This window comes from Balearica regulorum, chromosome 18 (assembly GCF_011004875.1).
Source record: "Balearica regulorum gibbericeps isolate bBalReg1 chromosome 18, bBalReg1.pri, whole genome shotgun sequence".
Taxonomy (NCBI): Eukaryota; Metazoa; Chordata; class Aves; order Gruiformes; family Gruidae; genus Balearica; species Balearica regulorum.
Window position 1 is genome coordinate 9497158 of NC_046201.1, and position 17443 is coordinate 9514600.

Genomic DNA, 17443 nt, shown 5'->3' on the forward strand with positions numbered 1-17443 from the left:
GACTGAAGGCAGGAGAGGGAAGGCCCGAGGGTCTGAGCGAGGGCGGCAGGGTACGTACGAGTGGCCGGTGGCTGGGATAAAGTATATACAGCAGTGCACTCGCGTGTCGGGGATCCGCTTCTTCCGGTTAATGTTGATTTCCTCCTGCAGGTACTTCTCGTACTGGTCATTGATGAACTTCATGATGGGCTGCCAGCTACAGAGAGAGAGAAGAACACGGGACGTTGGGTTTGCGTGAGGGATCTGGACCACCCTGAACCTCCCACCTGGCCTGACTGGGCGAAGCAGAGCCTGCTGGGCGGGGGATGCTCAGCACCTTACAGAATCCCATAAAACAAACCAACCAACCAAAGCACACTCACACTGGGAATGCTGTAGCTCCCATCGGCTCCCATTCATACAGCACCACATCATGGCACAGGAGCACGAGCAGCATCAAACCCCAGGAAGCCCAGCCCAGCTCAGACAAGGAGAAGGCACCTGCCATCGGCCCGGGGGGGGCCATCCCGCAGAGCCAGCCGCTCTCCCGGGGACTCCTGCCAGGGTTCAGCCTTCAGAGCCACATGAGCGAGGGCCAGGACCGGCCACGCCGGCACACAGCTGCTCCCGGCCGCGAACAAAGGTTGTCTCATGCCCGGAACAGCAGGATGTTTGTGGGCTCTCACAGGGTCCGGGATCAGCCCCGGGGAGCATGGCACCGCGCTGCCACCCACAACAACCCTCTCCCCTGCTCCCCGCGGAGTGCAGGCAGCACGGGACGCGGCTACGGCCCTCAGCACCCGCTCCGGGTCTGGATGCCCCGGGGCTCGGCCGCCTTCCCTCAGCTCACCAGTTCTCGTTGTTGATGTGGTCTCCAAAGCCCGGGGTGTCGATGACCGTCAGCTTCATGCGAACCCCCTTCTCTTCAATCTCTGAAACAGAGAGGAAAGCCGGTGTGTGAGGCAAGCGTCGAGGGGCACTCTGGCCAAGGCAGCCCTCCCAAAATCAGCTGGAGAGCTGCCCCCAGGGGAGCAACGCACCCTCACAGCTACTAACGGCACAAACCAGCCCTCCAAAGGGATGCAGAACCACATCTGCCCTGAAGTGCCACCCCCCATGGCCACCTCACTTGTTCCCTTCTATCACAGTTAAGTAAATGCCAGTGGATAAAAAGAGAAAATAGATGTTTTCTCAGCTCTGCAAGCATCTCTGGATGGTAAAAGCCCCTTCAGACAGAAAGGACCAGAGGTTTAGTGGAGGTCCACAACCGCCACGAGCCCCTGGAGACATAGGCAGAGCAGGACCAAAAGCCAGCCACCAGGTGGGATCTGCAGAGCCTCACCGTGAGTGATGGATTTGATTTCAATGGTCTTGGGGATCCGCTCTTCAGAAGTCGGCTGTACAGATTTCCGGCTAATTTTGGATTTGAAGAGGGTGTTGATTAACGTAGATTTCCCCAAGCCGCTCTGACCTGGAAAACAGCAGGATAAACCACAGTCAGCACTCACCTTTTTCAGGGGCCAGGGGATGGGGATGCTGATGGACTCGGCCTGCACCGGCTCTGTAGGAGGGAGGTAAGAGGTGCAGCTGCTTCTCTGCAGCCTCCCTGGCTCAAGGAGCTCCAGTTTATCCGGGCAGGAGGATGCTGTGGGCAGCAAGCACCTTCCCTGGCTCCAAAGCAGCCGGCTTGTTGGGAGTGAGCAGGGCAAGAGCCAGTTTCCTGCATCTAGCCAAAATCACAGCAACCCCGAGGACAGGCAGACACCGCCAGGGACGTTTTGAGGGCTGCGGTGACATCCTGTGACCCTGAAGAAGGGCACGAGGACCAGGATACCCCAGGAAGGGGCATCCCGACACATGTGTGCCCTTACCCTCCTGCAGCCTTTCCTGTCCAGCTCCACAGGGAAGACTGAGGAGCAGCTTGGCAAGCCCTTAACCGGACGGGACTAACGGCAGCAACAGCCTTCCAAACCTCAGCCCTGCGGCATCCGCTGCTGCTTCCCTGACAGGCTTGCTTTTGCAATCGGACCAGCTGCCTGCACAGACCCCTCTAAGCAGGTCTAAGCCAGGAGTTCCTCTGAGTCCCACAGACAACATCCCAGCAAGCACGTGAGATTCCACAACTTCAGAAAAAACAGCTTCTAAAGAGAAGCATTTTCATGCTTTATATCCCGGAGCTGAGGGCAATCTGTGCAGAAAGGACACCAGCCGCTCTCGACTCTCCAGACCAGTTGTCCCACAAGCTTGGAGAATAATTTTTCCAGAGCAAAGAAAACAAGAGCAACCCCTCAAAACCCAGGGGAGAGATGCCTGGGAGATGTCCCGTGCCCCTTGCAATCACTACAGAGCTCCTGTACGCACCACAGGGGCCCCTTTGACCCGGTTCTGCCGAGCCACCTTGCAGGCAGCTATCGCGGCACCGCCGCCGGCACGTCCCTGGCACCGTGGACTATCTCTAAGCATGAAGCCAGCAAGGATTTCACTTACATCCTCCATGGCCCTGACCCATCCAAGCTGCCAAAGGCACCCAACGCTAAGCCAACAGTAGGGTTAACCAGCACATCAGCACTGAGCGTCACCTCCTGGCCATCCTGCTCCCTGCTCAGACAGCAATTGGGAGCTGAGCTCACAACGCTACCCATGGCACGCTGCAATCCAGCGCGGGAAAACCCTGTTCGTCAGCCACTATCACTGCTGGGTTGCGGAAGAAACGCGTGAACCAGGCTGAGTTCTGGTGCTCCTCGAAGCTCTCACTGCAGTGCTCATCATTAAATGGAGCACGTGGGGAGAGGGGGAACGCGGGGCGACACAGCGCGGGGGAACGCGCGAGGAGAGCCTCGGTCTCTGCGTTCGTTCTGTCCAAGCCGCCAGCGCTGCACTGTCTGGAAAGGGACCATAGGCGAGAGCCGCCGGCAGCCACAGATGTGATGTCCCCCTCCAAACTGCGGCCGCAGGCTGACCTCAGCGAGCGACAGATGTGGCTGCACCCGACGGCCCCGGTGCAGGCAGGTGAGCGCAGGGCAGACCCGCTCCCATCTCCCCTGGTTTGCAGCCCAGCCTGCTTCCCTGAGCTCAAATCAGGTGGGGAAAGCGTAGTTGAGCCTCACTGTGCCCGGCCAGCTCTCCTCTCCTTCCAGCTGCTCCGCACCAAAAACTGAACACAAAAGATGTGCTTCGGTTTGGTTTTTTTTTAAGCTTAGACCTTTTTTCTCATCTCCACAACCTTAGAGGACACGGGACTAAGCTGACCTCAGCCCAGAGCTTCGGTTAGGCTGGAAAACCCCTTTTGAACAGGGACTCTGGCACACAGGGCAGAAGATTTTCAAAAAGCCCCATCGCAAGGACACGGTGCAGGCAGAGTGACCCATGCTGGCAGCAGTGCTCAATTCCCACCTCCCGTGCAGAAGTCACCTCCCTCCTTGCATCTCCCACCTGGGATTGCAATGATTTCAACGCAAGGACTTGTGGCTTAGGCTGGACGGAAATAAAGGAGCCAAACAAATCCCTAGAAGCCTGACCATCCCCTGGACAAATGCAGCAGGACAAGGACCGGCTGCTACGTCCCAGCCGCAGTGGAGCATCCCCTCCCCGAGGGACACCCCGCGAGGTGCCGCTCCTCCTGCATCCCTCCCTGCGTCTTCTGGGAGGGCCAGAGCTCGGCTTGTTTATGCTGCCACGAATTCCCCAGCCTGTAAACAGACAGCCCAGAGCCTGCCAAGGGAAGAACAATGTTTTCCAGCCGCGCTACAGCACAGGCTTTCATACCACACACAGTGCTGCCAAGGCAAAGCCGGGCCCTTTCCTGAACATCCCTCCGCATCTGCAAGGCAGAAAGCCGAGGTGCTGCCGTGGCACAGCCTGCTCACGGAAGGATGGGTGTCTCTTCTGGCAGGGAAATGGGGGCTCGGCTCAGGCGATCTCGCTTGCAGACTCTCAGGGTCAGTGCTCCGACCCCTCTGCCCCAGGAGTTCTGCTCCACTAGCAGCAAAGAGCTGGGTTTGTTAAAAAACCTTGCAAGAACTGGTTCTGCAGTAAGCTCATTTGAAGCAATCTCCCAGCCTGGGCAGTCCTCCCCATAGATCAATTTGGGTTTGAGAATATCAAAATGAGAAAGGCAGAGCATCAGCATAGCTCGCTGGGAAGCTACAGCACACTGGTATCTTTTCCAGAATTAGCAAAGTCTGGATCAGGCCCCCCCATAACCCCAGGAAGCCACCCAGGGTTGTGGGGGCTCCTAGCCCACGGGCATCCCTGCACAAACCTGCAACCCTACGCAACTCCTCGCAGGAGGAGGCGGGATGGCGAGATCCCACCGTCACACCATGGGTTCACTCTTCTCACCCCCCTGCACCTCCCCTGGGAGGTTCAGGCAGGGAGAGCTGCTGCCTGCACAGCTCCACCCCGGCGAGCACAGCCCAGCTCACGCAAGGGGCTCCATAGGCCCAGGGGACCACGGGCCAGACACCGGTAGATGGAAAAGGCTCACTTCTTTTCCCTCTCCCCCCTTGCCCAGTGTCCCGCAGCACCCGCCCAGCTCGACAGTATTCCCAGCATTTTGCTGGCGAGCGGCTGGTGCAGGCGCTGGCACCGGGAGCCCAGGGGCTGCAGGAGCGCAGACCCCCAGAGCAGAAGCTGCAGCCAGAGCAGCAACGATGCAGCCAGTGGCCTCTAGCTGAAATAAAGCTCCTTCATCCCACCCACCATTCAGACTCGGAAAACTAATGAAGACGAGCTTGTAGACAGCAGGATTTGGACACGCACCCTTCCAGCCCTCCCTCCCTGCACATGGACACCCTCCAGGATGCTCTCGTTCCCTCCTGTGCCACACCGCAGGTCCCCAAAGGAGCCACCGGCAGCAGAAGCTGCTCAAGCCGAGTGACCCAGCCACACAAACCCTCTTGCTGCTCTCGATTCCCACCAGTAAATCACACGCAGCATTTCTTCCCTGGTACTTGTAGCATGGCTGCATCTGCTGTCTGACCTGCTCAGCACAAGCTCATAAACACAAGAAAACTCACAGGCAGGAATTTTACCAGCAATTTGTTGCTGGAAACGCTAGCAAAGGTCAGGGCTCTGGTCAAGGCTCAGCAGCGCCCTGAGCCCCAACGTGCTCTCTGACTGCTCCAACCAGTGCAGGGCTCCCAGGAGAGCAGGCAAGGGAGCTCCGCAAGGCTTCGGGGAGTCCCGACACCCCTCGGGGTGTTCCCCTCTGGGACGTGCCTATGGGTAACGCACCCCAAGACATGGGAAGATGAGTTGGGACCATGAGCCACGTCACATCGCCAGCTTTAACGACAGCTGAATTCAAGCCAGCTCCTCAGGAGCAGGGTTTGCTGACTCCTAAGGCAAGGACCCCAAGGCTGAGACCAAGCTGCTGCTCCTGAGGAGGCTCCAGATGGGACAAACATCGTCTCAGAAGAACAAAAACAACTCGCCAAGCACGTTGCAGGCAGCTGGCGCAGGGGGAGAACTCACCCACGACCATGATGTTGAACTCGAACCCCTGCTTCATGGCTTTCCGTCTCATCTGCTCCAGGATGGCGTCTATCCCCACGTAGCCAAAGTCCGCGGCCGGTTTCTCTGGCCGCGTCGGCGCCGGCTGCTTGGGGCCGGCATCCCGCGGAGCGTCCGTCATGCCGGGTGCGTGGCTGGGAACTGCCTCTGGACCTGCGGAGGCAAAGAGAGGGTGCTCAGGGCTGGCAGGCAGTGCTGAGCACACCGGGATGCTGCTCCTGGCAGGGGATGAAAGGAGCTGCCTGCGGCATCCAAAGCGGGAATAAAGCACGTGCTGGGACTCAGGGCAGCGGGAGGCTAAGAGGAAGGAGGCACACGGAATCTTCCTTTACTTGTAATTACATTAAATTTGGGATTCCCCTTCTTAACTTACTGGAGTCACCTTGATCCCTGCCCACATCACCAAGCTTGCCACAGCAAAGGGGTGCTGCTACGGAGGCAGCAGGCACACCAGGTCCCACGAGCAGCCGATCCACCGTCACGGAGCAGGAGTCAGCACTGAGAAAGCCCAGGCACAAGTCCAGGAGTTTATTTAGTGAGTGACGAAGGCTTTTAGCAACAGGGCCCTGTGCCCAGGCGCTGCCGTTAAAGGCTTGCAGACCTACAGAGCCTGCCCTGCCCGCTCCTCTGCACCACTGTAATTACAGCACTATGCAGATTGCTGGTGGGAATGCCTTGCGGCCACGTTTCGGGGAACCGGATAGCTTTGCAGACACAGAAAAGTCCTCGGCATCCACCAACACGTGCCCTCCTCGAGCTCCAGCTGAGGCGGCACAGAGGCTGCTGGCCCCAGCTCGCTTCTCGCCAAAAAACCCAAACCCAACACATCTGCATCGGAACGGGTCATGCCAGACAACACCCACGCAGCCAGGAAGCTTTCGCGATCCTGCTCTAATTCTGCCGACATCCGCCCGAGGAACCCAAACCCTTCAGCTTCCCACAGACGGGGCGCTTGCCTCCCCTGCAAGACAGCTCCAGGTTAGCAAAGCACTTCAGGAGAAGCAAACGTACGCTTCCTGCCTCATTTAGCACCCTCGTAACAAAAATCGGGGAACCACCTACTCCCCCAGGCACCGGGCAGGAGCATCTGCCGCCAGGAAGGACAAACCGCCCCCCGACACGCTACCGGGCGACACAGTCTGCTCCCACCCAGCCCCAGCTGCCGCCTGGAGTGGATATAGCAAATATCCTGAAGGCAGAGCATGCACAAGGTCAGCCTGGTCCTTGCAAGCTCCTGGAGGCGTCAGCCGTGCACGGCAAGTTCCCCTGACGCAGGCGTGGAGAGGCAGGGTTTAGGAAAACCACTTCTGAGAGCCCTCCCCACCCCAGGCTGCTGCTGATCGATGCCCAGGTCCCTGCAACCACCAGCCTAAGCAAGCACTTTATTTTCATTAAGCTTTTTGCAACGCTTATTTATTATTTTTTATGATATTATTAATAAATCCATTGTTATTTGCAAAGGACTTTTTGCAAAATCCTCATCCTCATTCCTCCAAACAGAACATGACTCTCAGCTCATCTCCTCTGTTATTTCTGGCCTTTGACGAGGTGCTACCTGGTTTTTCTTTCCTTCCCTCCCTCCAAAGGGATTTGTCTGTAGGAGCGTGGCTGGTCCAAAGAGGCTCCTCCAAACACAAACCTGTCATCCCTTCTCCTCCGGCGACGGGTAGGAGCCGCGGGAGCAGCGTCAGCCCGGAGCCTGCCGCGGTCTGCAAGGCGGAAGCACTCATTTCCTGCGAGCGCAGCGCGCTTCCACGTGCTCAGATACAGGCCAAGAAGAAAAAAAATAATAAAATAAAAATAATAAAAAGCAAACCTAGAACTGATCCCAAAGACTGTTGGGTCACTTTGAACTCTTTATTTCCAAACCTCACTCCTAGCTGTTGCAGAGCAGCTAGAGAACAAACACGCCGTAGCTGACGCACACGGTAGCAGCAGGCTCCTCCCGGGGCACACACGATTCAGGCTACTGCACAGCTGGTAACGCGCCGCTGAGCTGCCCCTTGCAAAGCCGACCGGCCCAGCGTGCCCGAGGTCTCGCTGCAGATCCCAAATTAGCACCGTTCCAAAACGGCAAGGCCAAAAGTGGAAAAAAATCCCTACACATCACTAGAGAGACAACAAAATAAAAAAGACAAATAATAAATAATAAAAAAAAAAAGACTAAATCACGTGGAAAATACGCTGCCAGCGGCAGCAGTGCTGGGTTATGCAACGGTTTTAACTCCTGCAGGCGCCGCTTGCGCACACGGGAGAGCCCGAAGCGCGCCGGCCCTGCAGGACGGCAGCCTGGGAAATTGGTGCAGATAAGGGCCAGCAGCGCGCACAGAGAAATCAAGAAATTAAACAGAGCCGAAAGCCACCCTCTGGTTGCGATAAAGGCCAGGAGCATCTCCAGCACCTCCTGCCTGCTGCTCGTCTATCAAGCTCCGCTAACGAGCAACCGGCAGCGTGCCGAAGGGGTTGACCCCCTCCCCGGGCAGGGGGACGCGCAGGCAGACCTGTCCCCAGCACCCGAGCAGACGCTGCGTGCTGCCTCGCCGCGTTGCCTTCAGTGCAACCGGGAGGGCTCGGGACGCCCCAGCCCCCAGCAAGACAAAAGCCACAGGAAGCGCGGGGCGATGGCAGACAGCGGTTTGTCACCACGGAGCACGCAGGCGCGCTGCCACCCGGGATGCACTCGAGCAAAACAGCCGGCAGCGCGGCCCACGCTGCTTTAGCTCGCCTGTGGGGATAAAAGTGATTTAAAGGACATTTTCTTCTAGCACCTGGCTCCTGTTTGGGAAAAAAAATAAAGTAAAAATGAATGCATTGCAACCAGGAGGGTCTGCAGGACAGCGGGGATGCAGAGACACAAATGACCCAGTGGCACCAGCAGAATCCCAAGGGAAGTGCTGCAATGCAGACCTTCGCTTTTCTTTTTAGCTTCCCGGCACTGAGCTGGTCTTTTCTTAGCAAGGACCCAAGCACCCCTCTCGGCTCCAAGGGGTCCGTGCCAGCAGAGGCAGGATGCGGCTGAGCCGCAGGACCACTGTGCGGCACAGGCACACGGGGCTGCGGTGCTGGGTGGCAGGGAGCGCTCTCGGGAGACGCTTATCAAAAATAGAAAGATCCTAGAAATAAATTGGAGCAGAAGCGGTGGCTGCCCTGGGATGCGCCGCGGGGAGATCCTGTACTTGTTTGACCCGTTGTGCTCTCCGCAGGGACGGCGCCAAACCTGCGGTGCTCAGTGCCAGCACCGCTGAGCCGACCCCTCAGAGTGCTGCAAGGAGGGACGAATTAATAAAACACGGCACACTGGCAGAAATTCCTGATCGCCACCGAGTCCCTGGTAAGAGCAGGATGAGACCTCACGCACCATTGCTCCACCAGTGCCACCATAACACGGCTGCTTGCTCCTCCTGCGGGGAAGGAGGCTGGGGAAGGGCGCAGGGTCCTCGCTTTGCTGATGGGGACAGAGAGCCCAGCGCCCGCAGCTCCCTCCAGCTCCTGTGCTCCTGGATAAACACAAGGCAGGTGGCAACATGTGCTCGCGCAGTATTTAAGCCTCCTCTGCCAGGGAAACCCTCTCCACGCAGGCACAGGAGATGCCGAGGCCATCAGGGCAGCGCTGCACCGAGCAGGAACGGACCCACGGCGCCAGGCTGACTCAGGACAGCTGCTCCAAAGCTCGTTTTGCCAAAGACTCTGGGCTGTTGCGCTGTAATTAATGCATGTCAGACATAAGCCAAGCCCAACATCTGTGAAGGAGCAGATAAAAGGCACCCCCGCAGGGAGGGGAGCCCCGGGAGCCCCCCGGGAAGCCCCTCGCTCCTCCAGCCAGCTGGACGCTGTGCGTGGGCGGCCGCGGGATGGGCTTTGCGAAACGCTGCTGGCGAGGGGCTGCCAGCAAACCGAGGGCTTAGAAATGCTGCGCTGATGCCAGGCGGCTCCAACCCATGTCGGCTGCGAGGCAGGGACGCAACGTGGGGTGCGGGCTCACGCCGGGGCTGTGAGTCCTCACTGAGGATTTGGGAAAGGAGAACGGTGTTTCCACTGCAGATACACAAAGGTTAAACAACCCTCGCAGAGGCTGAACCGGGAACGTCTTGTGTACCCCAGGTCCCAGCTAGACCCAGCAGCGCTGCGCTCTGCTCCAGCGATGCACGGGGAGCGGGATGCTGGCGATCCGGGAGGGCAGAGCTGATCCTGGAGCGGGGCCGGTCACGGACCCGGCGCTCAGCGGCTGCGTGGAGCCACTGGAGAGGGGCCAGGAGGCTGCACCTCCACCACTGTTGCCCACTTCGTCTTCCCGGCCGCCCGCTGCATCCTCCCAGCCTCCTGCCACCAGATTCGCACTATTCGCACGATATACAGCGGCACACGCAATTGCCAGAGAAATGCTAACGCTTGCTGGGTGAACCGAAGAAACATCCTTGGGATGCAAGGAGCACCAAGCACTTGCCACCTTTTGGTGACTCTGCAGCTGGTTCTGCAGAGCTCCAAGAACCTCAAAGACCAGGACCCTGCGGCGGCGATAACTCTCCCTCCCTCCACGCAGCAGAGACTTGAAACAGTGTGGGCTTCCAGATTTGTCAGACAGGTTCACACAAACACAGAGAGAAGATTCATAGCAGCGGATGGCGGTATATCAGGGTGTGAAAACACAACCCGCTTCCCAGGCAGCTGAGCATCCACAGATGTTTTCAAGGGAGAAGTGCTAGACCGACTAACCTTTCAATTTTTGGGAGCGGTTGGGTGTAACAGAGACGCTTTTAGAACCAAAGAGTGAATTTATAGTTCCTGGCTACAGCCGGCTGGCGGGACTGCAGCAAGCACGGCCTCTGGGGCCTCTCCCCCTCACACACCAAGCCGGCAACCGCTCAGCTACGGCAGCTTTGGCATCTTTCAAGCAAGGGGGAATGGATATTTTGCAAGAGACTCAGAGAGGGGCGTAACTTCCACGGACTTTCCAAACCGGTACCGACCTCTCTCGAGCCAAGAGGTGAGAGCAGCTGCTCTGCCGTGCCCTGAGGATGAGGGCGAAGGCCTCAACCACCCGAGCAGGGACCTTGTGCGCCTGACCCCCCCCCGCACCCCTCCTGACACGAGCTACGGAAATGGATCCAACCCACGGAGGAGGTGGCAAAGCCACAGCTTTCCCCTCCAAGGGGACAGGAGGAGGAGGGAGGGAAGGAGACAGCAAAGCCGGGGCTGGAGGCAAACCCAGCGGGGCCCAGGCACCACCAACTCTCTTTGGCTGCCTGGTCAGAACCATCGCGGGGTCCGCTGACGCCGAATGCAGCGGATCCGTGCTGGTCCCACAAGGACACGTGGGTAGCAGGGAACACAAGGCACGGCTCGGTCCAAAACTGGGGGGGGGCAGCCAGCACCCTGGATGAGGGCTCATCCTGGCACACAGAGCTGCCACCGCTGCAGACCCTGCAGCACTGAACTGGAACTAAGGGACGTTTCTATTATTTGATTGCAATCATCTGAGCACAGCTGGCACAGCCAGGCCTGAGCTGGAGCCTGTCCCTCACGTCCCTGGGCACCAGGCTATGGTTTCAGGCTGGCCGCCAGCCCAGACCCACCTACCAACTGGTTATTTCCTTCTCAGCTTGTGTTTCCACCCAGGTGCCAACAGACACGACCTAGAAATAGCAGAGGATGCTTAACTACACTTCATTAGACCAAAACCACCCAAGAGTTCTCAGAGAGGCAGCCAGGTGCCTCCTGAGCATGCAAGATGCTCCAGGCACACGGGCTTTGTTTCACACAGGGGGATAAATCCATTTTCAGAAATCAAAAAAGGAAGAGCAATTCCTGCTCTGGAGCGAGCGCTTCAGTAGACAACCGGGCAGGGCCGCAGCACCGAGCCGCTGGCATGCACCGCACGCAGCCACGCAGGTTGAGCCAACCCCGCTCACCGTGCACGCTTCCGTCCCCACTCACTGTGTGCTTCCCCTTCCCCGCTCCGGAAACGGTGCTCTGCAGCATGCCCCTCTGCCGCTCACCCCTGGGTCGCTCTTTCATTTACAAGAGATGGAGGCTTTGCATCCCAGGCTCTCCACGAGCTGCTTCCCTTCCCAGCTTAACCCTCTGGCTGCCGCGGGCTCTGGTGGCGGGCGTTTCTGGGCTGGGATGCAGCAAACTCGTTCCAGAGGTCACACCGTGGTGCCAGCTCTGCCTGGACACAACCTCGAGCACTCGCAAACCGCTGCCTGTGAGCTCACACGCGAGCCCCCGTGCCGCCTCGGTGCGCCCCAGGTACAGTCGACCACCGCCCTTCCCCGGCTCAGACACGTGCCACCCTTGCAGCGCAGCCGGCAGTCGTACATCCTCATTTCTCCAACCACGTGAGGCAGCAGCTCTGAACCACTTACGGAGAACTGCCAGGAGTTGTTAATGCTGTTCTCCTTCTGTTTGCCCAGAGAAGTTTGAAATGAAGGAGATGATCATAAACAACCCCAAATCTTGCCTGCTCCAGTCTTAGAAACCAAGTCCCAAACACGCAGAGGTCTCCGGCCACGCAGTCCCAGTGGTCACCCTCCATAAGCAGCTTCCCCCCAGAGGTGGAACGAGAGCTGACCCCAGGACCAGCCCCGAGACCGGCCCTGCCTCGCCGGGGACACCACCGGCGCAGGGGAACTCTCCTGCACACCAATGCCAGCAAAAGCTTCTCCATCAACTGGCCCCACGCTGTGAAACGCCGGCAGTCAGCGTAGCCCTTGTTCCCCACAGACAGGCGCGGGGTACCCATGCTCGGGAGCACCCACACAAAAGCAATTCCCCGGTGGGCCTGGGGAGGGGACCCCCCGCCTACCCGCCATCCACCCTGGGCGATGATGCTCAAGCACAGGAGGGACGTGGAGACCCTTCCCAGCCCCTGGGCAAGAGAAAGCACCTCTCACCCCTGTCACCGCTTCTCTGCAGAGCTCCAGGCTGCGAAAACAAAGAGGCAGGCAGCGCTCCGCCACCTCCCTTGGCCCATGCCACGCTGCAGGGCACCCCGGCACAGGGCACCCCGACACAGGGCACCCCGGCACAGGGCACCCCGGCACAGGGCACTGCCCGGCCAAGCGTGCCCAGAGCTGCCGTGCTGGGAGCCAGGGCTGACCCCCGCCTGACCGAGTCACCAAAAAACCCAAACCAGCGGCACCGGGGTGGCCAGCACCCTGAGATACAGGAGTAACAAGCAAGGATTTACATCCTGGTTTTTTTTTTTTGACGATGTTGTTTTTTAAATTTTGGGGGGGGGGGGGTGTTGTTTGTTTTGTTTTCCCCCCTTTGTGTTGGGTTTTTTGGGGTAAGGGGTTTTTTGGGGGTTTTTTTGTTTGTTTGTTTAGGTGTTTGCTCGTTGTTTTAACGAAGGGCACTGCATCCCAGACACCCCGAGAGCCCGTTTATGGGGGGCAGCAGCAGCAGCAGGGCGGGCGGGGCCGCCGGGACCCCGCAGGAGGTGCCCCCCCCCCGCCCCGCGGCCACAGCCGCTATTCATCCCCGGACAATGCCGGCATCGCGGCCAGGCGGCCGCCGAACAACGGCCCCTCTTGTGGGGTGCAGGGGCGAGAGGGACCGGGCGGGGGCTGCGGGACGAACCCCCCCTCCCCCCCAGCCGCACCCGGGTACCCCTGCCCCGGCCCCCCCCCCACCGCGCTCGGGTGCCCGTGCCGGGGGCCCTCCGTGGGAACCGGCGGGACGAAACCCCCCGCGCTCTCAAGCTCTCACCCAGAATAATTCACCCCCCCCCAAAAAGCACTTCCCCTCCATCAGCCCCCCCCCCCCCGCGAAGCCCCCGCCCCCGGGCACCGGCGACTCACCCGCGGCGGCGGCGGCTCCAGCAGCCAGCGGCTCCCCGCCTCCTCCCGCCTTGCCCTCCGCCTCCTCCCCCATCGCCCTTCCTCCTCCTCCTCCTCCTCCTCCTCCCCCACTGCCCTCCTCCCCCTCCAGCCCGGCCCGGGGGGATGGAGCCTCTTCCCGGGAAGTTTGTTTCGCCGCAGGGCGGTTTCCATCCCCCAGCCGCTCCGAGCCTGGCCCGGGTTAAGAGAGGGAAGAGTTTGGGGGCGATGCGCAGCAGCGCGTCCCCCCACCCGCGGCCACTCCCGGGCCCACGCGGGAGGTGGGGGGGGGGTGTGTGTCTATGTCTATGCTGGGGAGTTCCACGGGGAAAGAGCCAGGCTGGGACAAACTCGGCAGGCTTAGCACACCGCCATCAGCAGCCATCCATCCCACTGCTCCAGGGATGAAGGGACAGGGGCACGTCCCAGTCCCCAGCACTCAGCACAGCCCTGTTGGCACCCGCCAGCGCTGAAAATTGTCATTTGCTCTCAAGCATCCTGAAATTCTCCCAGCAGAGACCGAAGCCCATCTCTGGTGGGTGTTAGCGCTGCTGACCAGGGGCTCACTTTGCTCTGTGGCTGTTTGAAGACCCCTGGGCTGCATCTAGCAACAGCCTACAGCCATCAGCCTGGCTGCTTTTTAAAATCATGTCAATTAAGCTGACTAAAGATACTATCTGTCTCCACAAGCCCTTCCTGCCTTATATCTTGATTACCAGAGCTTCACCACCACCTCTCTCCCACCAGCGGAAAGAAGGGCCCCAGCTGCAGGAGGGACGCAGCGATGTGCACGGGGCTGGGCAGGTGGGCTGCAGCAGCGCCAGGTCCCGGCCAGTCCTGATGTGGGTCGAAGCCCCCTCGGTGCTGTTCGGGGTGACGGTGGGAAGCCCTGGGCAGCAGGAGCGGAGAGCCCAGCAACGCCTGCGCCACCCAGACTGCGCGGCCGGGGGCAGAAGGGGCTCTCCCTCCCTCCACAGCCACGATGCAAAGCCAACCTGCCTCTTCCGGACCCCTGGTTCTGACATGTTACTTTAACCTATCCTACGATCTCGGGATATTTTTTTTCCCCTAGCTCCCTGCAGTTCTCAGACCTGCGTTCCCAGCGAAAGGCCTGTAGGCAACAAAAGGGTTAAGACAGATTTGCACATTTGCAGTCCTCAATACTCAAAGGACTCCATTTCCCTTGCGCAGCCCCTGCACGGCCCACAAGCCAGGGGCTACTACTTGTCCATCCTTTTTGACCCGTTATCAGCATCGCCAGCCACTGTCAAACTCCTGCTCCAGAAGCAAACCCTGCCCCGCCGCCCGTGACTCTCGCGTGGCTGTCACGTTCCTTCTGCCCTTCTGGACCGCTGGCAGCGGTGGCTCTTCCTCCTTCCCCCCAGCACAGCCACCACGAGCCAGGCTGGCAGCATCCCCTCCCCGCGATGCCCAGCAAGGCTGGTGTGGGCTGCCCTGGAAATGATGGGTGGTCAGGGGGGGCGAGACTTGTGTTCCCCCACTTCAGCAAGTGCCACAAATACCAATTTCTGAGAAACCTCCACCTCAGCACCCAGGCAGGAAACCCAGCCTCAATCTGCTTATGCTGCAGCTGTGCGTAGCTTTCTGCTGGATTACACCACTTTTTATGACTTAATAAAGCTTTAACCCCTATCAATGGGCATTAGTGTTTTAATCTCCCTAATCTCCAGGAAAATCCAATGCTAGATGCCAAACTGGGCTTGCCAGAGTAGCAGCTGGGTCTGTTTGCAAGTCACTCCAGCGTTAGCTGGAAAAAAGGCAGGAGCAGAGCAGGAAAGCAGCTCAGCCCAGCTCTGCAAAGCTCCACCGCGCTCACTCAGGTGCTGCGCTTGCACCGAGAATAAGGGGGGGACGACACCTCAAGCGCACGGCTTCGCAGAGGCGATCCACTCTTCATGTCCCTGCCGTTAAATTAACCACATCTGTGATGCTGTGCAGGTGCTAAGCATCCAGCATGGGGTTCACTTGCCCAAACCAAGCCCGGCAGCAGAGGGGTGAGCACAGGGTGCTACGCCACCTGAACCAACGTCTCTGCTCCTTGGTGTTGTTTTCACGTGTTGAAACTATGGGCATGTTTTAGTCTTGCCTGCGAGGGGAAAAATAAAACAGAAAAGTTCCCCCCTTGGTCACTGAAGCTCTGCAAAGACATTTGAAGCAGGACGGGAACTCACACTGCGCGCAAGTTGTTTTTCAGATTAATTCGTAGGAAATATTTTGTTTCAACTCGTATCTCGTCCTTCCCAGAAACAACCCGAGGTGGGGGAGCGAGCAGCTCAGAAGGACAATGAGCTGGCATCCTTGGCCTCGAAGCAAGTTAAGTACATTGGGCTTTGCTAACCGTGCTTGTCCTCAGGAAGGCTCTCGGGTGGCTTTGGGGCTGTTTGCACAGAGAAGGCACTCGCAGAGCGACAAATCGCCACCTCCAGGATTTGTTATCACAGGAGCATCTCTACTCCTGCACGGAAAGCAGGGCTCTACCATACTTGTTGTCCCACTGCACGTTTCTGGCTGCAAGACCTCGCTCTGCAAACAGGCAGGACGGGCTGGCGGAGAAGGAAGCAGCCTTACCCCTACACTGCAGATGAACAGAAGGATTAAGTGACTCGCCCAGAGTCAGGCAGAAAACTCAGAACAGAAGCAAGAACTGGATCCAAATCCCCCTACTCAGAATTTTAAAATCACAAAGTCATTGTTCTTCTCTTTAAAAACAAAAATAAAATTCAGAGTTAGGAGCCATTCCCTCTTGCTGTTTTAAGTTGTACCAAAGGATTTGAACTAACTACAGATCCAGTTCTTGGTTTTACAACTAATCCAAAACAATGATGTTCCTGCCTGCCTCATGCACTCCCACCTGTACTACTTTACCTGACATCTCTGCAGGTGAAAGCAGGTCCCCACGTCACCGCCACACTGCACAGGGCAGCGGGGCCGAGCCCCTGCGTCAGCGCAGGGCTGGTAGGACTCCGTGGAGAAGGTGCTCCACAGGTGCTCCAGCACTGATGCTCAGGAAAGGCTGGGAGGCCGCGGAAGGAGCAGATCACCAGTGACGGTTTCCATAGTACCCGAGTTTTGGGGAAAGTCCCAACCACCGTCCATTACCTCGTACCAGACCACTGCCTGACCGGACCACGCCAGCCCTGCTCCACGCCAGCAGCGCTGCAGCTCTGCCCTACGCCGGGCAACGCTCTGCCCTTGGCCAACTCCAACCACAGGTCCCCAGCTTTGAGGAAAAACCGACATCTGCAAAGAAAGACAGCCTCACCAGAGCTTATCAGCCTGCGAGGGAGACCTGCAGGGCTGCCAACAAACATGCTTCACCCCAAGCTGCCCAGCTCTAAGAAAATATCAAATCTCTTGAGCACAAGGAGCATGAGCAGGACGTCTGTTCTCGCAGGAATGCTGAAGGGACATTTCCAATTTGTACTGCACCGCAGCGATCACCAGTTAAAAGTGCGCCGTTAGGGCTTAGTAAATAATTTTTATTGTTTTAATAGTGCGGCAATGCTGACCACCTGCAAGTCCCCAATGACTTTGACGGATAGCTGGAAATCCTGCCAGCTATATTTATAATCTCAGATCAATAAGCAGAAGGAAAAGCACATCCAGAGACCTTGGTAAAGCACCATCAAGCTCAGTGGAAGGCAGCATGACTGAGAAAAGGACGTGGGTTTGCAGATCACGAGACCAAGATTTAATTTTTTAAACACTGAAAGAGAGACCATCACTTTTAGCAGGAGCAGAAACACTTTTCTAAGAGCCTGGCTGCAGGTCTGCAGGTGTTACCACCCAGGAAGGGCTCTGGCAGGTAGCCGCTGTGGTACCTTCTGAAAGTGCAGGGTAACTCTCCAGAAGGTCTGTAACAGTTAAGATGTGCAGAACGATGATATTTCCTCCCTTCTGGCTGTACTGGACTCCCAAGTCTATAGATGATGCTGCTGGGTTTTTTCTTTCAAGCTCCCTGGCTTTTGGCATTGAGCAGCTTCTCTAAGCAGCCCACGTCAGAGAGACATCTCTGCAGGTATCACGCTGGTTCCTTCGTAACAGGAGTAATTTAGTGGTTTAAATCTCCCTAGACAGAGACAGCAGTGGAGCAGCAGGTACCCTGGAGT

The 17443-nt window shown here is 58.2% G+C and overlaps 1 protein-coding gene across 11 annotated transcripts in view; it reads right to left on the reverse strand.

Annotated features, from left to right (window-relative positions):
• The window catches only part of SEPTIN9 (septin 9), a 142545-nt gene that overhangs the window by 14667 nt on the left and 110435 nt on the right, over positions 1 to 17443 (reverse strand). For all 11 annotated transcript variants that reach the window (XM_075770966.1, XM_075770972.1, XM_075770968.1 and 8 more), the window contains 4 exons: positions 5455 to 5646; positions 1322 to 1450; positions 830 to 911; positions 59 to 196 (listed from right to left, as the gene is read on the reverse strand). In XM_075770966.1, the coding sequence (XP_075627081.1) occupies positions 59 to 196; positions 830 to 911; positions 1322 to 1450; positions 5455 to 5646 (541 nt within the window). The remainder of the gene's footprint in view (positions 1 to 58; positions 197 to 829; positions 912 to 1321; positions 1451 to 5454; positions 5647 to 17443) is intronic.